The sequence below is a fragment of the Balaenoptera borealis genome (assembly GCF_965194805.1).
Source record: "Balaenoptera borealis genome assembly, chromosome: 1".
Taxonomy (NCBI): domain Eukaryota; kingdom Metazoa; phylum Chordata; class Mammalia; order Artiodactyla; family Balaenopteridae; genus Balaenoptera; species Balaenoptera borealis.
Genome location: NC_138860.1, coordinates 28,792,330 through 28,819,465, shown reverse-complemented (window position 1 = coordinate 28,819,465; position 27,136 = coordinate 28,792,330). Strand labels below are relative to the sequence as shown.

Here is a 27,136-nt window from a genome sequence, read left to right as displayed (position 1 = left end):
GCCTAAAATATTTACTATCTGGCCTTCACAGAAAGTTTGCCAATCCCTGAGCTATTCTGAGGGTCTTAACAGAAAGAAACTTAGAGAAATAAAGTCACTATTACTGATAAAACAAATACAGTGCTTTTTAAAATGGAAACTAAACAAATTGATAAAAGGCTATATTAAAATGCTTCAGGTATTTAAACCCACTAAAAATTTAATACCAAATCAAATATTTTCCTTCCCCCAAATAATCTTATTATAAAAATTTCTTCATAATACATCACAGGATGTTAGAATAATGAAATTTATTTTAAAATGTCACTTGCAAAGTTACTTGACTTATAATCAGATGTTTAACATTACTCATTACACTTTCAGAAAAACGAAACTATTAGTGGTAGATCATATTTGATCAGAGCAGTCAAAAAGAACTTATTTTGCATGTCAAAAACTTGGACATAAAAGAACTACACATTTACTGGTGAATGAAATTTCCTGTCAAATACAGTGAACCAAATTCTTAAACAGAGTGGTTTTATTTCCCAACTAAATCTGCTTTTCTCCAAACTGTGTAACTTTGTAATTACTTTGTGTTTGTCCCTACAGCCTCTGCAAAAACAAATTCTGATTACTTTTCTTTTTTACCTTGAGATCACGGTACACAATCTTTCCGGAATGTAGATAGTCCAAGGCAGAGACAATTTCTGCACCATAGAAACGTGTGCGGTCCTCAGAGAACACCCGCTCTCTCGACAAATGGAAAAACAGCTGCAGGGTAAACAGCAGGGACAGGATTGTAATAATTACTGATTTAGTGGGGGAAATTAACACAAACATAAAACACCTCTCACCACCATATTGTGATGATAGATAGTGTAGTCTCAGTGGACACTGAGCACTCTTACACAGCAGCTGGCTTATCTTTTCCAGGTTTCCAAGGGGAGACTGCGAGCTGTTAAATCAGCGCTTTAATCAATATACCAATCTTGTTTAAGGCATTCTGCTTGCTACCCATTTAACCTTCAGTTACCAGAGGAAAAAGTATGCATCATCAGATTACATCTCTCCCTCAGTATACTGTTGCTTCACTCTTTCAAGGATTAGGTATTGAGACTTTATTAAAATAAATGCACATAAGCATAGATGTAATATTTCTACTTAATTATCTGATTTACACTTGATTTCAAAGAAAGGACTGCTGATTTGTGGAACCTTATTTATGTGAACTTGTTAAATTCTACAACTCTTGATTCATCATGATACCTCTAGAAATGTTTTCAACGTTTAAATCCATGTTTTCTGCAATGAGAAACTGTGAGGCTTTACGTTTTCAATTTATTTTAGTAATGCCCAAAATGGACTGAGAAGCTCCCATTATTTCCCTAATAGTTCTCAATGTAGACTCTTCCTATTTCAATAATAATTAACTATGACACCAATCTTTTCAAATGTAATCACTTAAAACTATAAGCCCATCCATTTCCCCGTTAACAACAGTCAACAAATATTTATTGGGTTCTCACTGTGGTCAAGCATCCAGCTCTCCATTTAGACAGCCTCTTTATTTAAGAAACTGCCTGTCTCAGCTCTCAGTTCAATTATGTATATGAGGAAGGAGCCAGTTTCAGGCACTATGAATTGACTACTGACCTTTTTGTGTACTGTTTCACTGTATTAAGAAATCCACCAAGAACAACAAAAGATTGTTCGCAGTGCTGAGCACACTGCCAAGTATCACAGTAGGTACTCAATACATGTCTTTGATTAAAGAAATGAACCAATCAGTGTATCCTTGACTGCAAGATCAGAAATTAACTATATTTTCACATGGATTACTTCTACAAACTGCTTCTACAAATTTGTAAGAATTATGGTTAACTGAGATTTGTTTCTCACACACCAAATCATAATTTAGGTAACATAAAAGAGGTTCTCTATAGATTCCATCTTCCCTTTTCCCACCTCCAACTCCACTTAAGAGTTTATCATTATTTTAAGATAAAATTTATGCATAACCCATTGTCATAGTAAAGAGAGGGAGGTAATATCATGTAACTATTGCCAAAAAAGACTGGCTCAACATTACTTATAGTAAAACTAAAATGTTTGGCAGATAGTCTCTAAACTTTAATGCTCTCTACTATATTGTCATATTTTATCAAATCTAAGATGCTGTTGTTTGCAACTCCACCAACTTTTTATGTTAATAACAAGAAAAAAAATGAGGTCAATTAAAACTATGACACACCATCAAATATAAAAGGCATTCTGATTGAAGAAATGTTCAATGTGTCTTATAAATGACCAAATATACTATGCCAAAAATCAAACCAATGTATGAAATTACTCAGGGATATGCTTCAAAATTCATTCATTTTATACAGGCACATACATGTTATTAATGCTCTACCATTCAAACAAAGACAGGAAGTAGAAAGAAGCATGGATCATCAGTAAAACCATTCTGAAATATTTCTAGGTCAAAGTAATTTCTGTCATCCTTTAATACAAAATATCACTAATTTTGATGAAGGAACCCCTGTGACCCAGATTTATGGTAGTCTTCTAATGAGATGAAAATAATGGTTAGATTTCTAAATTTTCTTCAAATGCCAAGCCTAGTACCCACTCATCTACTATACAAAAGATATAGATCTTCCCTAAATCAGCATAATACATGCAGGCTTCTAGATCTTTATTTAGACCATAAATCTTCAATTTGTCTTCCAGCCAATTTCTATAAAAATATCAGCTAAAAAAAAAAAAAGCTACTTAAGGAGAAGAACTCTATTTCTCAATCTGCTCTCCTCTGATGTCTACCCTTGCTACTTTATGGAACTTATTCCTGTTAACATAACCAAGAACCTCTCGTTCTGGAGCTTAGAACATCACTTATTACCCTCTCCTTCTTATAAACATTCCTTGGCTTTGGTACTACAACTCTCCTGATTTTCTCTGAATATTCCTTCTAACTTTCTACCTTGGCTTTGAACCAACTTTCCATTTAGTGAGCATCAATTACTTTAAAGTCACTGTTATTGGACACTGGGAAGAGAAAAAGAGGGCATACAATGGTGATTAAGACATAATCTCTGACCTTAAGAAATTCAACCCGATGAAGGAGATCTATGCATAGATAAAAAAACAAGAGCGCTATGAGAAATTCTGTAATTCTAATATTAAAAATGCCTTGGAGGGCTTCCCTGGTGGCGCGGTGGTTGAGAGTCTGCCTGCCAATACAGGGGACACGGGTTCGAGCCCTGGTCTGGGAGGATCCCACATGCCGCGGAGTGGCTGGGCTCGTGAGCCACAATTACTGAGCCTGTGCGTCTGGAGCCCGTGCTCTGCAACAAGGGAGGCTGCGATGGTGAGAGGCCCGTGCACTGCGATGAAGAGTGGCCCCTGCTTGCCACAACTAGAGAAAGTCCTCGCACAGAAACGAAGACCCAACACAGCCATAAATTAATTAATTAATTAATAATTTAAAAAAAATGCCTTGGAGGCAAAGGATGATTAATCTTTGTTGGAATGATCTGAGAAGACTTCACAGATAAGGTAGTATCTCACGTTTTGAAGGATGGATTTTTCACAAATGGAGAATACAAGGGAAGCATTCAAAACAGTGCAAGTTTTATCTATCTTAATATTTTGACCACAGCCTAGTATAATACATCAACATAGTAGGTAATTAATAAATGTATGTGGAACGAATTAATCCCTCTTAATATCCATCTTAATATTTTGACCACAAGTTCTATCCATCTTAATATTTTGACCACAGCCTAGTATAGTCCATCAACATAGCAGGTAATTAATAGATGTATGTAGAAGAAATTAATTCTAAAGAAAAAAAAAAATAGTAATGGCAAGGAAACAACACATAGGGAGGGCATGTAGCTGAAGAACAATAATACACATTCATGCTAATGACAGAACTTAAGCAAAAAAAAGAAGAAAACAAAAAATAAACCCACAAAGATGAGGCCAGTTTGTTTAGGACCTTGCCTGCCATGATATGGTTTAGAGATTAATTTTGTAGATAAGGAGTGTCAAAGACATTTGGGTTAAAAAATTTAGCATAATTTTATTTATTTATTTATTTATTTTTGGCTGTGTTGGGTCTTTGTTGCTGCGCATTGGCTTTCTCTAGTTGCGGCGAGTGGGGGATACTCTTTGTTGCGGTGTGTAGGCTTCTCTTGTTGAGGAGCATGGGCTCTAGGCGCACAGGCTTCAGTAGTTGTGGCACGTGGGCTCAGTAGTTGTGGCTCGCAGGCTCTAGAGTGCAGGCTTAGTAGTTGTGGCACACAGGCTTAGCTGCTCCGCGGCATGTGGGATCTTTCTGGACCAGGGCTTGAACACATGTCCCCTGCATTGGCAGAAGGATTCTTAACCACTGTGCCACCAGGGAAGTCCGAAAAAAATTAGCATAATTTTAAGTAGACAACTCTGGCAGCAACTAGAGAATCAATTAAAAAAATCTGAGACTACAGTAGTCAGGTAAACAATTCATAAAGTGCAACAAAACTTACTGAACACCAATTCAGTACAACCATTGTGAAAAAGCTGCAGACACAATGAGAGGAAATGGTACCAATCTGAAAGAATATCACTATTTGGTTAGAACAACCAGATATATAAATAATTCCACAAAAAATATGTAGTTATAAAATAGAAAGCAACTTAAAGAAGTGAATAAGTATGTTTGGTAATATAAGAAGTAACCTTTGAGCTGGATAAGAGCTTCTGAGGAACATTAGTGCTAGTAACAGACCTTTCAAGACAGTCAATATTCCAGAGGGAACTAGCTTGCACCATTTGGGCAAAGGCAGAGAGCAACAGTGTTGAAGTTTCCCTAAGGATGGCTGAGTAGGTGTTGCTGCCAGCAGTGTAAAGGAAAAGAATGGGGATGGGGACAGAGGAGCAATGGATTTTATTTTGACCTGTTGACATTTAAATAAGAACTTGATAGCACAGCTTCAGAACTATGGGACCAAAGGGTATAAAGGTAAATGTGAGTCATTTATATAAAGGATACTGTTGACACCAAGGAAGCAAGGTATAGCCCAGAAATTTAGTAGAAACTGAAAATAGAGTTAAGGTCAGAATTTTAGGGTATGACTGCACATAAGGACAGGAAAAAGAAGCAGAACAGGATATTAAGATAGAGTCCTAAAAGAAATACAAACAGAAAGAATACCTGAAGACTAAAGGAAAAGAAAGTTTCAGGAAGGAAATGAACATTTACCAGGCATAGGAATTAGGTCATATGTTACCTTTCAGGGAAGAGATGTCATACTTAGGTGGGCTAAGAAGAGAATATAAAGGTAGAAATGGTATGTGACTCTTTTAGAAAAAATAAATGAGATGAGCCAAGATATTATTGAAACAGAAGATTTTTGCTCAACATATTAATGCTCTCAAGAAAACTTCTGTCTGAAGAAATTTAGAGATACTATAAAGCTACAATTCATATGGAATAGGCATATAAATTAAAAGAAATATCAATGAAATCAGGCAGCCAGAAACAGGTTACTTTATAAAAATTTAGAATATGGTAAAGTTGATGATTATATATAAGGATATGAAGTATATGGGGAAAAAAATGACCATTTAATAAATGGTGCCACAATATTTGCTTAACTTTGGAGAAAAGTCAGAAGAGTGTCATTATTGAACACACAGGCATTCAGTAGATATTTCAAAGAAGTCAGAGTAAAAGCTAAACCATACATTAACAAAGCTAACAAACAAGACTGTAAAATATCATATTTGCAAATAACTGCTCTCCAGAACAAGATGTAACACTCTTTGAAGGAAGACAACAAAATCTAAACACTCAAGTAAAATCAAAGTATCTAGTATACAATCAACAATTACTAGACATGAGAAGATGCAGGAAAATATGACCCATCACCAACAAAAAAGTCAGTCATTAGACACAGACCTCAAAAATAACAGAGATGATGGAATTAATAGACAGTAACTTTAAAGCAGTATAGGAACATAAAGAAGAGATAATGGGAAATAGAAATAAATAGGACGTTTAAAGATGAAACATATAATACCTGAATAAAAATTTCACTAGATGGGATTAACAACAGATTAGACACTGCAAGAGAAAAGACAAATGAACAAGAAATCATAGCAGAAGAAAACTATATAAATTGCACCTGAAAAAAAAAAAAAATCTCAGCAACCTCTTGGACAGTGTCAAGGAGTCTAACATATGGATAACAGCAGATCCTGAAAGGGAGAGGGAGACATCTGCAAAATAATGCCTGAATTTTTCCAAACTAGGATAAAAAAATAAATGCACAGATTAGGTATTTCATCGAAACTCAGTGAGATGAAAATTCACAAACATGCATGAATACTCAGAACATAACCAGTCAGATCACACTAAAATTGCTGAAAAACTGGTGACAGAAAATCTTTAAAAAATTCTGAAGGGAAAAAAACCCCAATACATACAGAAGAACAAATAGGAGAATTTCCCCAGACTTCTCCTCAGAAACTATATAAGTGAAAGGACAATGGAACGATACATCCAAATTGCTGAAAGAAAAAAAACACATCCTAAAATTTTGCATCCAGTGGAAATATCCATAAAGTATAAAGGTTAGAGACTTCTGTTTTGACCATGATATAGAATAAATAAAACAAGGATTTTCATACATTAAGCATTAGGCTTCAAGGTACAGTGACTCCAAAGAAAAGGGAAACAAGGTGGTAATTATGGTTGTTCCAGCTTGCTGCCTGGAGAGACCATCCAGAATGTAACACAGTGAAAGAAAACCGAAACAGAACCTGTGGAATCCTTGAAGTAAGGATAGAGAGTTCAGAGACTGGGGAGACCAAAGTATCTATAATTCATGAGGCAGAGAACCACAAAGAGGAGAGCTCCAGGGACCTGCAATGAACTGCCTCTGAGTCTTACTAATCAGCATGTGTATATGAGGAAAATTCTGAGGCCAGGGAAAAGAGCCATTGGAAAGAATCAGGTGAAAAAAATCACAGGCTCATAGAGCTAAAAATACTTTTTGTTCTTACCAGGCAAAATGGAAAAACTTCTTAAGAAATGTGGCACCCACTAGAGTCCTTGAGGATACTGCCTCTATAGTGCAGCAGTATTAGTGTTAGAGCAAAGGACACACACATATGTCAAACTGATTTTTGCCAAAGGTGTCAAGGTCATTCAATGGGGCAAAGGATAGACTTCTCAACAATAGATTCTGGAATAACCAAATATCCACATGGGATAAAAAATGAACTTCAATCCTTAGCTTACAGCATACATAAAAATAAAAAATATCATAAACCTAAATGTAATAGCACAATTATAAAAGTTATAAAAGGAAATATAGGAGAAAATATTTGTCATCCATGATAGACAAAGATTTCTTAGATAGTATTTAAAAAAAAACAAAGAAGACAAACTGATAAATTGGATTTCAAAATTTAAAACTTCTGTTACTCAGAAAATATCACTGAGACAATGAAAAGGCAAGGTACAGTCTGAGAGGAACAATTTTTTTTTTTTTTCTAAGAGGGAAGTTTATAGAAATACAATCTTACCTCAGGAAACAAGAAAAACTACTATTAAAATATATTGTAAGCTATAAGAATTAAGAGAATGTTGTACTGTTTCTTGACTATACAGAATAATTAATGGCTCTAAATAGAAGTCCCAAAGTAGATTCGAATTTATGTTATAAAGGTAGCATTTCAAATCAATGTAGTAAACATGGCTTATTTTATAAATGGTACTGGGATATCTCGGCTACTATCTGAAAAAAATAAAGTATAATCTTTAGTGCATATTTTACATGAAAGAAACTTCAGATGCATCAAAAATTTAAATGCAATAATGGGAATACTAAAAGTAGTCGAACTATACTGTGAGGAGATTTTGTATGACAGATTTTAATGGGGAGAGCCTTACTAAGTATGATAACAAAATCCAAACACAAATAAAGAGAAAGATCCACACATTTGTTCACAACAATAAAAAAGCTTCTGAACTGCCAACGGGGGTGGAGGGAGAGGGGAACAGGGGAGGTGAGAGGCACCCAGTAAACAAGATCAGAAGGCAAGTAACAAAATGGAAGTAAAATTTGTGAATAATGATACAGAGAAACAACGAATTGCCTTAATATATAGAGATCTCTTGTAAATCAATAAGAGAAAAGACCAGTAACCGGTAGGAAAATGAGCAAAAGAGAAAAACAGAATATTTCTGCAAAGTGAGAGGAACTATTTATAATACATACATTTGGCAAACTATTTGTAACCAGAATATATAAAGAACTCTTATAATTCAATAATAAGATAACCCAATTAATAAATAGACAAAATATTTGTACAGGTAAAAAAAATGTATGCAAATGGCCAATATGTGAAAATATATTTAATATCATTAGTCATCAGAAAAATGAAACTCAAAACCAACTGCAATAATACACTTCTATATACTCATTAGAATGACTACAATTAAAAAGACTGACCACACCAAGAGTTGGTGTGGATATGGAACAACTAGAATTCTTGTGGCGTTGATACTGGGAATGCAAAATGACACAACTATTTTGGAAAACAGTTTTGGAATTTTTCAAAATGTAAACATACGCTTATTATAAACTCAACAATTATACTCCCCAGTATTTAGCCAAGAAAAAAGAAAACTTGTACATGTATGTGCATATCAGCTTTATTCATAGTAGGCGATGACTGGAAACAATCCAAATGTACACCAAAAGCAGGACAGATTAAAAAACATTGATATAGCATGCTCATGACTCAGCAATGAAGGAACAAACTACTGAGACACGGATAATCTCAAAAACGTTAGGCTGAGCAAAAGAAACAGAAACAGACATAAAAGAGTACCTATTGTATGATTCCATTTCTGTGAAATTTTAGAAAAGGTAAATCAAATCTTTAGTGTCAGAAAGCAGATCAGTAGTTGCCTAGGGCCAGGTATAGGAGCAGGAGATGACAGAATGAGACAGTGAAGACTGACTGCAAAGAGGCATAGCAGAACTTTTTGTGGCAGTGGAAATGTTCTGCACCTTTTTATAATGGGGACTACATGCATAGATGTTTGTCAAAAGTCATATAAGTTATGTATACTTAAAGTGAGTACATTTTATTGTACGTAGCTTATACTTAAGTAAAGTTGGTTAAGTAATGGAAACAATCTAAACGTTCAAAAATATAGTAAGGATTTAATAAATTACATCTGCATAATTAATTACTAGGCAACTAATATGTATTTTACAATATTAAATAAAATGGAAATTATGGGTACAGTATAAAAACAGGAAAATACATTAATATGGTAATAGTGATCATTGCTGGATGGTAAGATTTAGAGTATTTTTTTTCTGTTTTATACCTTGAAAATTACCTGTAATAATTTGTTTAATATCCATTTCCCAGAGCACTATACTTTCCTTAAATGTGAGGCCATCTGTCTTCCTCATGACACGTACTAAGTACATAGCATAGTGACTAGCTTGTAGCACGCAGTCAATAAATAAGTATTTTATCAATTGAACTGAAATAACTTTTTGATGTTTTCTGCAATATACATGTACTGTTGTTACTTTCATAATGGGAGAAATTTTATAAAGGTTTTAAGTAAACATACTGTTGATGATTTTACTGATTCAGGCTTCTAACAATTTTCTTTTTTTCTTGGCAGAGGCACAGGAGAAAGAGGAAGACTGCACAAGTGCTCTATAGCTTTGCATCCTCAGCACCAAGCCTAGCATGTAGCACATATTAGGTACTTAATAAATACGTACTGCAAAGAAAAAAGTTAAATTAAAAAATACGTTCCAAAGAATTATTTATAAGGAAAATAAGGCTTAAAGTTTTGAAGGTAAAGTATTTTTATTAGAAACATTAAAAAATCACATACAATAACTAAATAATCTTGCTTTTGTTAAAAAAATGAATTTTTTGCTCCTCAAGCAAGGAATATACCTTTAGAAATTTAAGTTCCTTTAGCAACGACTACATGTTTGTGTGTGTGTGTGTTGTGCTTAGCAATGCTGTGGGAATATAGTAATGTAAATATTAATAGATTGCCTTAATGATCTAAATATACAAGTTTATATTTCATTACAAACCCGGAATATTTACCTTTAAAATAAATAGTTATATTTTGAAAAATATGCAACAAACTTTAAAAAAAAATAAAGATCTAGACTTAAACAACATCCTGAGAACTATCACTGCAATCTAAGACTTTAAATTCAATTACATTTTTTTCTTGCAAATACTGTCTATACAGACTTTAGTCACTCCTTTGTAATAGCAAAATATCAGTTAACAGAGAATAACAAAATATGCTCAATATGGGTCAATAATTACAATGATTACATTCATTATCATAATATTGATTGAGCTTGGAACCTGAGTAACCTAAAGACAACTAATTAATTAAGCAATGAGACATGGTAGTCTGTGCAATAATGCTGATTAACACATCCCTTAGGTTTACAAAAAGACCTAAGATGAAAAGAATGTCTCTAGGTCACATACAAGAAAACTAGTCAACAATACTGTCTTAGTCCATTTGGGATGTTATAACAGATTACCACAGACTGGGTGGATTATAAACTACAGAAATTTATTTCCCACAATTCTGGAGGTTGGGAAGTCCAAGATCAATGCACTTGCAGATCGGGTACCTGCTTCCTGGTTCACAGACAGCTGTCTTTTCACAGTGTCCTCACAATGGGGAAGGAGCAACTGAACTCTCTGAGGTGTTCCTTATAAGGGCACTAATCCTATTCAGGAGGGCTCCACCTTCATGACCTAATCACTAGAAAGGCCCCACCTTCCAAATGCCATCACACTAGGCATTAGGTTTCCACATATGAGTTTAGGGGGGACATAAAGATTCAGTCTGTAGCAAATACTATACTACACAGTTGGAATGGTATCAGTTATACAATAAAACATTTAAACATGTACTTTTATAGGATCAAATAAAAGTACACTTACATTTAATAGGTAATTCATATTGATTGTTTTCTAGATCATGTCTATCCTCTTCTCAAGCTGAACTCAGTTTCTATGCATTTCACACAGAAAAATTAATGTAAAGTAATGTAAATTTACATTTAGTTTTTGAAGAAAGTTTCTTCCAGAAAGGATAGTGATAAAATGCCATATTTTAATAAATAGTTCAAAATTACATTTCTTAAAATACAAATTAAACCCTTAGGATGATTCAGGAGAATTGAAAGGGATCTAAGGTCAGATGGCTGGACTCTGAAACAGTTGTTTGGTTATAAATTTCCAGCTAAATACCTCAAGCCCTATTTCTCTATTTCTTGCCCTCTTCTTACAAGTCTGAAAATGTAAAAAGAATTCTCGCTCTAACTAGTTGCCTGATACCGGAAAAAGTAGCCTGTAAGCTGGCAATTTTTTTTTTTAACATCTTTATTGGAGTAAAATTGCTTTACATTGGTGTGTTAGTTTCTGCTTTATAACAAAGTGAATCAGCTATACATATACATATATCCACATATCTCCTCCCTCTTGCGTCTCCCTCCCACCCTCCCTATCCCACCCCTCTACGTGGTCACAAAGCACCGAGCTGATCTCCCTGTGCTATGTAGCTGCTTCCCACTAGCTATCTAATTTTTAAATAATTAATGCAAGGCATGAAAAGTTAAGGAAATTTTCTGGGATCAAAAGTCACCTAATGAAAATACTTTATAATATGGTAAGTACAAAAATAGCTCCTTAAAATTTTTTTAAATTCCCAATCTATTTCCATAATTAAAATAATTTACATTAAAGTATTTTATTACGACTCTACTAACAAGATTAAAAAAGAGATTGCTCAGTTCTACCACATTAAATATTAATAGATTTTTCATTTGGAGAATAAAATATACTTTTAAAAGAGTAAAAATTCTCAAGGTAATTATTTTAAAATATTTAAATCTATTAGGATATAATGTGAAATATTTGGGCTATTTATGAAATATATCCAATACCAACACAATAAAAATAATAAACACTACAATTTTTGAGCATTAAGATATTACATTCTAACAACAATCACAAAAGCTACAAAATGCTATCTCCATATTATAGATGATTAAATATAATAACTATGTTATTATTACTATCACAATAGGCACTATTTTTGAGTACTGCTACTTGTTTGGCACTATACTAAGTAAGTTACATGCATTATATTATTTAATCCTCAAAACAACATTATAAAATAGGTACAATTATTATCTCTATCATACAGATGAGAAAACTAAGATTTAGGCATGTTACGAAGCTTGCCTAGCATCACATAGCTCTTAAGCGGTAGAGCTGAGATTCAAAACTAGGTCTCTGGTCTCTAGAGCATATCTATTTATTATTCTAAGTACAGTTTCTATTAACTTGAGACAATAAATGTATAAATTATTCAATTAAGAAGAAATTTCATTCATAAGTCTCCTTTATAATTGCATAATATGAACTGCATGAGAGAAGGAACCTTGTATAGTTGCTTTCTCAGGGTCTAGAACTAGATAGGAATTCAACAATATTAGGCAAATAAATTTTAAAAATTAGATGAAATAAATTCCTGGAAACACACAACCAAAGCTCACTCAAGAAGAAATAGATAAAATGCATGCCTCCATAAATATATTTTTAAAATTTCACTTCATTGTTAAAAACCTTCCTACAAAGAAAACTCTTGGTCTCAAAATTTCACTGGTGAATTCTACCAGAAAATAGAAGAAGCAATGCTGCCTGACTCATTTTAAGAGGTTAGCATTACCCTGAATCCAAACCCAGAGACATTGCTCGGGGTAGGGAAGAGAAGGGACCCTACAGAATGATATTCCTAGTGAACAAAGATTTAAAATTCTTACCAAAATTTTAGCAAACTGGGTTCAACAACATACCAAAAGGATAATACATCATAACTAAGTGGGATTTATCTAAGAAATGCAATGTTGGTCTAACATTAAAAAAACCAAACAATGAAATTCAAGATATCAACAGAATAAAGAAGAAAAACCACATGATCATCCCAACAGATACAAAAAAATAATTTGACAAAATTTTACATCCTATCATGATCTAAAAAAAAAAAAAAGCTTAGCAAAATGGGAACAGAAAGGAACTTCTTCAACTTGTTAAAGGGTATCTATGAAAAACCTACAGCTAACAACATTCTTAATGGTGAAAAGTACAAATGCTTTTGCCCTAAGATCCGGTATAAGGCAAGGATGTCTGCTCTTAACGTTGCTATTTAACATTGTTCTGAAGGTCTTAGCTTAATAAGGCAAGAAAAGAGAAAATCCACTGAGACTGAAAAAGAGGAAGTAAAACTGTCTTTGCTCCCACATGATGTGATCATCTACAAAGAGAATCTCAACATACTTAAGAACAAACAAATAGGCAAACTGAGCAAGGATGCAGGATTCAAGGCTAATAAGTAAATATGAACTGCATTTCTATATGCAAACAATTCAGATTTGAAACTTTAAACAAATCATTTATAATACAAAAAAATAAGATAAATAAGGATAAATTTAACAAAAAATGTTCAAGACTTGTACACTAAAAACTACATGATATTGTCGAAAGAATTAAAGAAGATCTAAATAATTGGAAAAATATACCATGTTCATGGATCAGAAGACAATATTGTTAACATGTCAATTCTTCCCAAATTGATCAACAGATTACACTATCAATTAAAGTCCAGTAGACCTTCATGTAGAAATCAACAAGCTTATTCTATAATTTACATGAAAATATTAGGGTTGCCAAGACACTTTTTAAAAAGAAGAGCAAAATTGGAAGACTTGAACTGCCTCACTTCAATACTTACTCTAAAGCAAAAGTATTAAAGACAGTGAGGTATAAGTATAAGGATGGATGGACATAGATCAATACACAGAGTCCAGTCCAGAAACATCCCACACATATATATGGTCAATTGATTTTTGACAAAGGTGTCAGAGTAATTCAATGTGAAAAAAATATTCTTTTCAACAAATATGCTGGAAAAATTTAATATCCAGTTGCAAAAAAAATGAACCTTGACTCAAGCACCATAAACAAAAATTAACTTGAAATGGGTTGTAGACCTAAATATAAGTCCAAAAAACTATTAACACTTCTAGAAGAAAACATAGGAGAAAATCTTAACAAACTTGCGTTAGGAAAAGATGTTTTAAATTAAACCCAAAATGCATAAACCACAAAAGAAAAACACTTATAAACTGTATTTCCTCTAATTTAAAAGTTTTGTCCTTAAAAAGACACTTGTAAGAAAGCACATCAGTGGTTGCGACGACAGGAGGTGATGGTAGGAACTGACTGTAAAGGGGCGTGAGAGACTTGTTTGGGTGATAGAACTGTTCTATATCATGACCGTGGTGATGGCAAACTACACATTTGTCAAAACTCACTAAGTTGTACACTTAAAAGTGGTGAAGTTTACTGAATGTAAATTACTTACGAACAAGATGACTTTTAAAAAATGGATTTAAACAAAAATATACACAGGAAAAAAATTCCCCGCTAAAAAATGAAAAAGCAGAACACAGACTGGGAGAAAATATTTGCAAAACATATATGATAAATTACTTGTATCTAGAATATAAAAATAAGTCTGATTACTCAATATTAAGAAGGCAAACAACCCAATCAAAACATGGACCAAAGATTTTAACAGATACTTCAGTAAAGAAGACACAACATGGCAAATCAGCACAGGAAAACATGTTCAATATCATTAATCATTCAGGAAATTCAAGCTAAAACTATAAGATACACATCAACTAGAAGGGGTAAAATTAAGAAAGACTAACCATGCCAAGTGTGGTGATGATGATAAGTAACATCCTAGAAATGCAAAATGGTACAAGTTGGCAGTTTCTTATGAGTTGAACATACCAAATAACACAGAAATTGTATTCCTAGATATTTACCCAAGATAATTGAAACTATACATCCACACAAAGGTTTGTACTGGATTATTCACAAGAAATTTTTTCATAATAGCTCCAAACTGCAAGAAAACCAAATGTCTATCTACTAGAGATTATATAAACACATTGTAATACATCCATATAATAAAGCCATAAAAAGAAATAAGCTACTGATATATGCAACGATATTGACGAATATTAAAAGTATCATGTTAAGATGCAGAACACAAATGACTATATACTGTGTTTTGGGATTAGAGTTTTTAATATTTAAATATTGTTTTGTTACATTTCCTGTTTTGTTTTGTTTTTTTTCTTCAGGGTCTCAAGTTACACATATATTGTGCCTTTTGTTTTCACTTTCTTGAAATGCTCACTCTGGGGTAATCCAACCTTTATGCAAGAAGTTTGACTACCCTGAAATTGCCATCCTGTGCCATAATCACATGGAGAGAAATTGTGAAAACAGATAAATGCCTGGGCAGCTCCTGTACTTCCAGTCACTTCATATAATATTCTAGATATAAAAGTAAGCATCTTAGATGTTGAGGCTAGTCAAGTCTTTGGATTATTACTTTAGATGCAGAGATATATTGGCTAAATGAATTTTGGGAAACTAGCCTTGAAATATTATAAAAGTATATACTAAAAACATTCCCAAATTTATTTTGACTACTTATTTTGACTAATTTATTGTGACTATTACAATGCATCCTTCTTGTCTTGAGACTTTTTGAAAAAGCTTTGGGTGAAAACAATAGAATTCTGATAAAACCTATGTAATATATTAATAACTAAAGTAGTAAAGAAGTTAGCTTGTCAGACTCTTGACAACAGATATTCATATATCTATAAATTTAGTAAAATTTAAAAAATCATCACTATGAATATGAAATGATACTTTTAATTTAAAAATCACCCAAGTCACACCTCCACAAATTAGTAAGTAGAACTAGAATGCTGACTGCCGGCACTTCTGTCTCATGTGAATTTAAAATGAGATAATTGAAGACAAAATGCCAGCCAGATAATGAGAATCTGAAATAAGTATGAGAGGATCTCAAGATTGGCATGAAACTGGAAGTCATATGCAAAAAGAAAATGAATTTTATCAAAGGGCTTACTATAGAGTGTACAATGAGCTAAAATGTGGACAAGAATAGTAAATAACGGAAAGTGCTAGGTTCAGTTGTACCCACATAAAGAATATAGAAGAATGTGAAAAATTTATCAGATGAGTAACATTTCTTTGTAATGATTTTTCTTTCCCCACTAATGAATCTCTTAACCTCCAGAGAGATTTCAGCCTGGAGAGGGATTTATAGAGGTTTGGTTTACAGGCCTGAAAGAAATAAGGCTATGAGTAAGATTTTGGGAAAGAGTCCTAAGTAGAGACATTCTAAATCAAACTAAACACCTTAGTCAGTTTTCATTTTACTTTTTCTCCCCACAATATTTTTCTGCTTCTCATATGAATTTGATAATACTTAAGCTACAAAAAGAGAGTGGCTTGGATATGTCAGCAGCAGTGTGATTGGTCACATTATTAGAGTACCTTTATAATCTCCAGATGCTGATTTACTGTCCACCAAAGGTTGCACTGAACTTTCATAACCTTGTTCTACTGAGCTCCAAACCAACCCTTGTATATTCTATACTATAGCCAAGGTACATACCTTGCATCATGCCAGAAAAAAAGAAGAATCCATGGTACTCTGCTTAGGAACTAGTAGTAGATGTCAAATCCAATGAATTCAGTTGCTATCTTTCAGTTGTATATCTTTACTATACTCTTACACTTAATATACTTTCCTTAACTTTTAAGGCTTCTCTTGTCTGGTTCCTTCTATCCAGGATCCTCCTTAGGCTTCTCTCATCACCAACATGTCTGATGTTGGTATCTTCAGGCACCATTCTTAGCCATTTATTTTTCTAACTACACACTATTCTCACACTGGACATTTCTTCCCTTCCTTCGTTTCAGCATTGCTGCTGAAGTCTATTTGTATCTCTGACCTGACTCTCCCACTTCCTTCAGATCCCCACGAGGTAACTCACATACCAACTGAATATGTGATCAGTGGATCACCAACTCGGAACTCATTCCTTTTACTATGTTTCCTGATTTTACAAACAGCCCAGTATCCACACAATTCCCCAAGCAGCAAATAGGAAACTGTGTGATGTTTCCCTTTCTTTCCATTTAGTCATTAAATCCTGGAAATTCTAGTACCTAAACACCATTCAGAATTCGATTCCTTCTCACTAATACTGGCTCAGTTAACAACCTTATCATTTTTATGATCGGATTACCAAAACCTTCCAACTTCAGTAGCTTCTAAGTAGTTTCCCTGTATCCAATTTTTTCTTTTCCAATACAAGCCTCATACCACTACCAAAGCCTTCTTTCTAAAACATTTCATACAGAAGTCCTTCCATGATGCTTCACTGCCTTCAGCATAAAATCTAAATTACTTGGGAGAGATCTGTCCTAACATGACCCTACCCACCTGGTTAGATTCTTCTGGCTTTTCTCTGCAGGACTCTATGCATCATCCATACTGTGCTACATCTGGGGAGATGGGGGAGAGCTTGCATGAGCTCCATCACACTCTAAACATTCTATTTTCTCTGGGTAGGAATGCTCTCCCTCTCATCCTTATTTATGTAACTTACAGTTACATTCAAGACTTAGCTTAGCAACTACTTTAAGAAGTGTTTCCTACCCTGGCATTCTCCCCCTTCCTCCTCTCTCTTCCTTTTGGATTGATTCAAATAGGCATTCTCTGTATCCCACAGCAACCAGTGTTTTCATAGCAATAATGACACTGCATATGTATATTTTCTTGTCTGTCTCTCCAATTAGATACTCATCTTCTAAAGTAAAGCACCATATTTTCCTTATTTCTACATCCTCTGAGGTCCAACTCATAGTAGTTACTCTCTAAATATTTAATAGGCAAATAGACTATAATGGAGTGGGTTCTAAAGTTAACACGTAGATTATGAGGTATAACCAAAATCATCCTTGGAAATTCCTTAGGAAGGTACTACACTGAAGACCAATATACTGTCTCAATATAGTTAAGCTCAGCACAGTTTTCCCTCTATCATTGAAATAATATAGTTTCTTTAGATGAACACCTCTACTTACAATGCACTTAATGACAATGTTTTATAAAAACTATGTATTTTTAAGCACTAGAATTTATATCCCATGAAACTCTAAGGATGGCAAGTAGAAACTGACATGGAATAAAAGAATAGCAAATTTCTCTCTCATCTTGAGGTCACTCTGAATATACTCAGCAAGCGGAATGGCAGAATCACCATTTCCTTCTTTCCTTCCCTTCCACTCTCCTTCCTCCCCTCCTTCTCTTCCTCCTTCCCTCCTTCCTTCCTATCTATCTATGTTATCTCTTGCTGAGCCTATTTCTCTGAATTCATATAAATTAAATAAAATTATATGACTCCATTGTACTGATACGCCTATAAGCAGCCACTGTTGATTTTTCACAACCAGTAATTCTCTCATAATCTACTTCCACCAAGATTATGTAGTGCTTTAAACAATATTGGCAAATATAGGGATAATAACAAGCATGGCCATGAGCATGCTAAACTCTTGTGCAGTCTATCAGGCTGAAAGAAGTCCAGATAGTCACAAAAATGTGAAGAAAGTATAAGAAAAGAAATGTCTCAGCTGTTGACCTTATGTTTCAAAATAAACATTCCAGAACATAGGCTAAAAGAATACTATTGCTAATTAAAAATCAACAGACAATAAATATGAATTGAGTTAAAACTTAGCTAGTTATAATTAACTTCAATGGGTCCATTAAAGAAGCCTATCTCAGGGCAAACACTGGATAGAAAGAGATATGAGGATGCTGCCATTTGGGTGAGTACTATCGATTTACCAGAGCTTACTTTTCAACAGGCTAGTATTCTCTGCTCAAGTTTCCTAGATACCACACAGACATTCCACATTTGGGAAACTCATGGTGTATCAATAAGTGTTGGTATGGAATGTTTGTATGAATTTGTAGATTTCTGTACTTTACTTCTCTCTACTTCAATCTTATTTCCAAAACGTAAGTTCTACGTTTAGTAGTTTTTCTACAGCAATTGAGTTTTCTGCATTTCTAGGAAGCATCCCTGAGCGGAATAATGGCATGGTGAACCTAAAGCAAAACCAAAATAAAATAAGTCACCATAAGCATATACTGAATATAGATTTCCTTCTCAGATAAATTTAATAGGTGAAATAATCCCATCGCTAAAGAAAACCATCTGGCTAGTCTGAAAATCTGCTTTTGTGTAAAAAAAAATTTTTTTTAACAGTCATCAATTGATTAATCGCCAAAGTACTCTAGGTTTAGAGTAAAAGTGCAGGTGCCACCTAGCTCCCTCTACTAAGCTTCTAAGCAGCTTCCCTTCATCCCACCATCCAAAATTCTTCTTTCTTTCCTGTGAAGTCCCATGGTCCTTAATCTATGCTTCTGATACAAGTGATAATTATCACTTTACACTTAGTATAAATTTTGTACCTAATCTTCCCCACTAGATCATAAACTCTTTGAGGGTAAAAGTTATGTTTAATTCAGATTTGTATGCCCCACAGTATCTACCAGCGCGCCCTGCTCATACTCAATAAATATGTACTTTATAAATACACTCAAAGATACTTCCTCCTGAAAAAACATTTTCAGCTTTTTTTCTAAAGTAAACTATGTACCATATTACTTTCTATTTTTCTTCCTATTTCTCAGCAGTTCCTAGTTTACCACTTTTGCTAACTTCTTTTATCCCTGTTCCCTGAGGGAATCTGTTCATCTATTCACTTATTTACTCACTCAAAACATCCAATAAATATTTGAAGGTGCCAGGGTTATACCAGTAAGCCCCTTAGGGAGCTCTGAGTCTAGTAGGAAAGATAGACAAATAAATACGTAATTATAAAACAATGTGCTAATTTTTGTAATAGATGCAAACACATGATACTGTCTAAGAGTACTTCTGCAATTTAAGAGTGCTTCTCCAAGTTTTTCCCTGCAGTTTATCATTTTCCTACATAATATTCTCTCCCCTGGTCATCCATCCCTCCATCCATCTGCCTGCCTATCTTCCTTCCTTCAATTTTAATACACAAAATACAAAAGCTGCACAAGAATAAATAAGTGAAAAATAAGTCGTCCTCCCATCTTTTCCCCAGTGACTCAGTTTGCCTCCCAAAGGTAAGCAATAATGTCCCAGTACATAATTGCAGAGATATTCAATGTATACACAGACATATATACACATATATATGGTCTTACTTTAACACAATAGTAGCATACTTTATATTCTGTCTGCACCTTGTTTTTCTTATTTCATAACATATCTTAGAAATTGCATTGTCTCAGCCCATATTGGATTACCTCATTCTTTTTAATGGATATAAAGTATTTCTCTGCATGGATGTAACACTGATTAAGCAGTCTCCTTACTGAATGCTCATTTAAGGTACTACGATAGTGCAATGAATATATTTATCCATATATTATTCTGTGGTATATTTGTGAGTATGTTTGTAGGATAAATTCCTGGAAATGAAATTGCTGGGTCCCAGAATACGTGCTTTTTTAATTTTGATAGATACTAACATAAAAGTTTCACCAATTTCATTTCCCACAAAATAGGAAATATCCACTTCCATAACTTAAATTACAATCTTTATGGGAATGGCTCCCAAATCTGCATCCATATTCTGACCCTTTATTTATTCTCTGTGATATCTCCACATATGTTTTTCTTAGAACCTTAGGAAAAAGCTTTTCAAACCCAAATTTATAATTTTACCCTTAACACATTCTTCATAAACTCACTGTACATATTAATTTTCCTGATCCCAACCAAAAGTCACTTTTGATATGTCTTTTTTTTTTAAATAAATTTATTAATTTTATTTATTTATTTTTGGCTGTGTTGGGTCTTTGCTGCTGCACGTGGGCTTTCTCTAGTTGCGGTGAGCCAGGGCTACTCTTCGTTGCGGTGCACATGCTTCTTATTGTGGTGGCTTCTCTTGTTGCAGAGCATGGGCTCTAGGCGCGTAAGCTTCAATAGTTGTGGCACGAGGGCTCAGTAGTTGTCGCTCGCAGGCTCTAGAGCGCAGGCTCAGTAGTTGTGGTGCACGGGCTTAGTTGCTCTGTGGCATGTGGGACCTTCCCAGAACAGGGTTTGAACCCGTGTTCCCTACGTTGGCAGGCAGATTCTTAACCACTGCACCAGCAGAGAAGTCCCATGCCTGGGCTATTATAATCTAACTACTCAACTTCTTCCTCTGTGCTTGCCTACCAGTGATTCTGCTCATATCATCCTCTCCACCTGAAATATCCTCTCAAATCAGTTCCCCTGATGAAATCTCATTAAGCCTACCCTAAATGCTAGATCATCCTTAACACATTTTCTTTTATGAATTTATTAACACTTAGGTCTTTCACTATATAATAATACACTTATAAGATAAATTAAAAGCTCTTTCACTATATATTCTAATTTATAATACAGTTATAAGATAAACTATAAATTCTTAACACATTTGGATAAACTCACACTGCCAAGGCACTCAAAATGTGTTTACCAAATGAAAGAATGAATTTTTTGCAATGGACTAATTCCTATAAGTCAGATAATTCTGTAGGGGAAAATATTGTATAAGGGATATTTTCTTCTTCCTTCCCTCCTTCCTTCTTTCCTTCCTCCCTCCCTCCCTCTCTCCCTCTCTTTCCCTCCCTTCTTTGTTTCTTTCTTTTCCTCCCTCCCTCCCCCTCTCTTTTCTTCGATTCCTCCTTCCCTCTCTTCCTTCCCTCCTTTTGGATAATAAGACTATTTTAAGGTCTGTGAGATACAAGCCCCTATTTAATAATTAAATTTATTTCAGAACACTCACAATGTGAAATATTTCCAGTTAACTAGTGCAGTTAATTACATTTTCCCCTCTCATTGATTTTGATCAAATGTAGGGAGAAGAAAGGATAAAAAATAAAGCAATAGGTGAAATATACTACTAAAATGATTGAATTTCCCTTCAAAACTATAAAATTCCTTAAAAATCCCTTTAATACAGTCAAAGTTACTCTAACTACTGTGTAGAAGAAGACAGAACTCAACCACAATGTGCCTATGGCCTATTGTTAAATTGAGTTTAAAATGCGTAAAATCATTTTTTATAAGTTTCACAAATCTTGAGGAAGAACTATGTAAAGCATCATAAACCCTCTATTGCTGGTTTTCAAAATTAAAAACCATGATTTTAAAAATCATATCTGTAGTAAAATGTTTTTACATTTAAAAAATTTAGAAAAAAGTATGATTAAACTTTCCTATACATAAAAGTCATTGTAAAAAATAAATGATCCTTATATTTCATTAAAAAATTATTCAGCTCCCATTTACTAAAATAGTAGAAAGAGCTATACAAATCCCTATCAAGAAGTAGAGAACTATTACATTATAACTTGTATTATAAATAAGTTTTAAAAAATAACAATACTACCATGCAAATGCAAGTGCTGGTTATACTTCTTGACTCACCTCTCCCCCATTAACATATTCCATCACAAAACACAAACGGTCTTTTGTCTGGAAGGAATATTTCAAGGACTTGAAATGAAAAAGAAAAAATGTTACATTATAATCCTACATTCTTACAACGGTATCAAAAATAGAATACTTAGAAACAGTAAGCATGATTGATAAAATGAATTGTTCTTGTTCCTTAAGAGTGTATTTATTCCCTTAAGAATGCTTAAGTAAAAGTTTATGAGAAATATAAAACAAATTTTGTGAAGATCAGCAATGAGTGTTATTTGGGGAAAAATTAGAATTATGATTTTTACTAAAAATAAACTTAGTAATTGTTATGAGCACTTCTCAATCTACCATGTCATCTACTTGAAACTGTATTGGTCCCCAAAGTTCTTATCCATGAGACCTTAAAAGTAAGGCCTACAAATTACTTCAGGGAAAGTCTTAGGAGTACAGTTACAGTAGTTATACTTGGGTTTCTAATAGAGTTTCAGTATCACTTCTTGCATAGAGGTCGCATAACATGACCCAATCCAATAGAGCTGTTTCAGATAATTTTATAGGTTATAAAGATATCAAAACTTTAGAGCCAACTATTTTAATACACTGAACAATAAACACACAACAATGTAATAAAGTAAGTCTACGTATCTGGTGATACCTCTGAAAAAACCTACTAAATAATCCTAAATCTTTAAAAGTTTCTCCTTTTGAAAGTCTGTTCTTTTTAATCTTAATACTCTTCATTGGAACCAGGAGCATACAGAAACTTTGCAAATTATGCCTCTATTACAAGCAATCTAAACGGGACTAAAAAAAAAAATCAGTTTGTTTCAAAATAACTAAGTTACATGTATTTAAGTCACAGTTTATACTTTATCTAATGAAGAAAATGTACCATGACTTAACCTATTTTTAACTTAAATGCTATCTTTAAATTTAAATTTATTTTTAAATGTATTTGCTCTATTTTTTTAAGGCAGTGAAAGTTATGGGAAGAAATAAAAATCTCAAAAAACTCATGGGTATATAACAAGAGGACTACAAATGCATGCATATTGTAAACTTAATCCATACATTCTAATAATTTCCCCAAAACTGACTTATCCACAAAGAAAATGTCATACCTAAATAAATGTTATTTAAAATGTTATTTTTTATAGCTTAGTTGCTATAATAAAACTCCCTTAAATATAAGATGTTATGATTATAACATCTTTCCTCTAGGCACTTACTGTTAAAAAGGGATGTCTAGTGTTCTTTAATACTCTGCTTTCAGTTAAAGTGTGTGCCACTTCATCCTACAAAAGAAAAAGGTAAACCTTTAATATATGTTCTGAGCACAAATAATATAAAAATTTTGCTATTTCTCTAAGACCAGAAGAGATAAACACAGACACAGAAAAAGATTTTAAAACACATGCTCCCTTTATTGCTAAGCTTCTCTTCCATCAAAAAAAAAAAAATCAAATCAAATTAGTGATTTAAATCAGATGGCTATAATGTATAAACTCATATAAATTCAGTCATACTTAAAGTACAGCAATAATGATATAATAATCAGCAAAAATTATTAGGGACACAGAAAATGAAATAGTAAGCCTTTCCCCTTGAAGAGAATGCCTTATAAGTTAACAGCTAGGCATGGAGTAGTTAATATTTCCATGTTTGTATTACATTGTATTCAGGGGGATTTAAAGGATATATTTCATTAAAGATCATAGAATTTGTAAGTCTTCCACCTAAAAGAAAAATCAGTTATTGAAAAGGGGGACACAGTACCTGTATAAGATTTAATTCTGAATTATACATTTTAGAAATAAAAACAGAGTATAAAAGCTGTATATTTTTGCTTGTGGCTTTTTAGCATGCTTCTTTTTTTTTTTTAAAAAAAGGTCACAGCCTATTCTAGGTGACACTTTTTAAATCTGGATATATTTCAAACCAAAAATACACTAAGAGTGTATTTCCCCAATCTTGTACATAAATTTCATCTTGACATCAAAAGTGAACTAGGAAAGATTTCCTCAACATATGGAGAACTGGAAAAATGTTTCATATTTTAAAAATAACACTATCTTAAAGAATGAAAGGAAAGGAAGACAACTGCTGAGACTAACACAGCATCTCTGGTCTCTGCTGCTGCCAAGATCCTGAACAAGGCCCTTACTGGATCAATTTCTTAATATTGCTGGCAAATCACAGTTAGGTTACAAGTAAGACAAGGGAACTTTAGGACACTGCATTATATTTATTATTTTTATAAAAGCATCTGACATAGTTAGACTTAGCAGATAAATGAGCAATAGACTGATCAAAGATGCTAAAATCCAAAAGCCATTCCAAGAGGGTGAGACCAATTCTGTCTGAACAGAAAGTAAAGTGTAATGACATAGTATTTAAAACCAGTGAAATAAAGTATGGGTAAGAAAGCATTCCAGTCTTATTTGTTTAATAAGAACCAGGCTTAAGTGCTCAAACAGTATGAAAGCCCCTGTCATATCATACTATAACTTCTAAATTAATTAGAGTAATACCAAACATCTTAATACAAAATAAATAAGAAGCAGAAATGACACCATAACTAATTTCTGTGCCCACAGTGCCTAGCATAATGATTAGCATACAGTACGTACTTATTAAGTGTTTGTTGAACTTAGCTGTTTATCATAGGAATGAATTCCAAGATGTCAAATGTGTGGGACTTCACTCATTCAATCATTTATTCCTTCAATAGATATGAAACAAATATATTCTGGGTATTGTTCTACCCACTGAAGACAGGGCAACTGAACAACACAGACCAAAGCCCTGCCCTCATGGAGCTTTCATTCCAGTTAGTCAGATGGTGGTCAGCATTAATGGAAAAAACAAAGAAGAGAAGGGGATACTGCAGTTTATGAGAATCATATAATGAATGTAAAATACAAGATTAAGGATTATATAAGTGGCTATTTTGAGATATAGAACCGAATTCAATGATTAAAAAACAAAATCCTCGATATGCATTTACTTAATGTTAAGACAGTGCAAGTATAAAGTGGTTTAAAAAAAAGACATGATTCTTTTGCTCATGGAGTTCACATGCTAGTGGAGAAGACATAACAAATTGGTAAATATCCAATTTAAGAAATAATTACGAATTCTGATAAGTGATCTGATTTTCTTAAGGGAAAATTGGGGTATCTACTATAGTAAATGGGATAATGAAGGAAAATCAATGTTACTGGAAGATCATAGGTTGGGTCATGTGATGGTGTAGGAGATGGAGAATCAGAGGCACACAGCTGATTTCCGTTTTTAAGTTTGCTCAGCCTCCTCTGAGAAGGACAGCAAAAACAGGAGGGGTCAATCAGGAGACAACTGCAGTACAAGAGTGAAATGAGGATGGCTTGGATGACAGGAACAGCAGGAACAAGGAAAAATGTTTGAAGTATTTTTGAGATATAAAATTAATAGTAAAAAACTAATAGCTATATGCTTCCAACAAGAGAGTAAAGCAGAAGAAATATTTCTTTATACGCAGTCAGAAAGAGATTTACAGAAGACAAAACATTTACCTGTTATATTTCAGGATTTTAAGTGATTTGAGGCAGTAAACTAGGAAAAGACTTAAAGAAAGGTAAGTATGAAACCAGAAAAGATATTCTAGTACTTCAGAAAATATTTCTGGCAGATATTTCATTCTATTTTGTTGAAACAAACTCATTATATGTAACAGTTGTTTTTCTAAATCACTTAGTAAGTTTCATGAAAGATTATATTTTTTCTAAATTCTATGATCTGCCTAATCACATTAAAGGAGCCAAGTAAAGATGTAGGTAGGCAAAAGCTAAAACAATATTTCTTTGTTGTAAGAATGAAACCAGAATTAATACCATGTACATATCTTTCATGTATTAAAATGTATTTTCTACCATATTTTTACATCTGATCAAATTAGAATTTCCCCCTTAATGCAAATTTAATGGTACAATATTTCACATACTAATTAGTTTCTGCTATGAAGATAAGGTATGCACAAGCTAAAAAGTAAACACAGATGTCAATAATTTTTAATTACAGTTAAAAGCAATATGTCAAAACAAAAAGTTATAAATAACAGTGATAAAGCTTAGTGGCTAAAAGAATATGATGTTTTTTAAAAAATCCATTTGTTGATCATGATTACAAATGAAGAGTGCTTTGGTATATAATGTAAGTATAATGTTTTCATGAAAAAGCTTTTGAAATATAGTTTCATGTATATTCATCCATGGTAAAATACTCAACAATGAATTTTAAAATCTAATTTCTTTCATAGAAAGAAGTTTACAGAGGATGGAAGTTTATTTCTTGCAAACATGAGGCAGAATAGTCTTCCTCATATTTATTTTCTCAATTGTCTCTAATTTATCACTCTCCTCTACTACACATAGTCTAAAATTCTCCTTTCATTTGCCGCACTTACTGTTTTGTGGTAGTTAGGGTTTTTTTTGGAGGCGGGGGGAGGACAAGGAGTAAATGACGGCAGAGAAACAGAAGAAAAGAACATGTCTATTACTGAGGACCAAGGGTGTCATCTCATTTAATCCTTGTAGTAACTGAGCAGGTTTGGTTTGACTATTCCC

At 33.4% G+C, this 27,136-nt stretch overlaps 1 protein-coding gene and 1 long non-coding RNA gene across 6 annotated transcripts in view; one reads left to right on the top strand and one right to left on the bottom strand.

The window, feature by feature from the left end:
- Positions 1 to 27,136, bottom strand: part of AKT3 (AKT serine/threonine kinase 3) — a 387,341-nt gene that overhangs the window by 108,546 nt on the left and 251,659 nt on the right. For 4 of the 5 annotated variants that reach the window (XM_082340891.1, XM_082340893.1, XM_082340892.1 and 1 more), the window contains 3 exons: positions 23,762 to 23,827; positions 22,533 to 22,601; positions 631 to 753 (listed from right to left, as the gene is read on the bottom strand). In XM_082340891.1, coding sequence (XP_082197017.1) covers positions 631 to 753; positions 22,533 to 22,601; positions 23,762 to 23,827 — 258 coding nt within the window. The remainder of the gene's footprint in view (positions 1 to 630; positions 754 to 22,532; positions 22,602 to 23,761; positions 23,828 to 27,136) is intronic. The other variant, XM_082340894.1, reaches the window with a different exon arrangement.
- The window catches only part of LOC309605611, an 867,207-nt gene that overhangs the window by 647,428 nt on the left and 192,643 nt on the right, over positions 1 to 27,136 (top strand). The gene's annotated exons all lie outside the window — the stretch shown is intronic.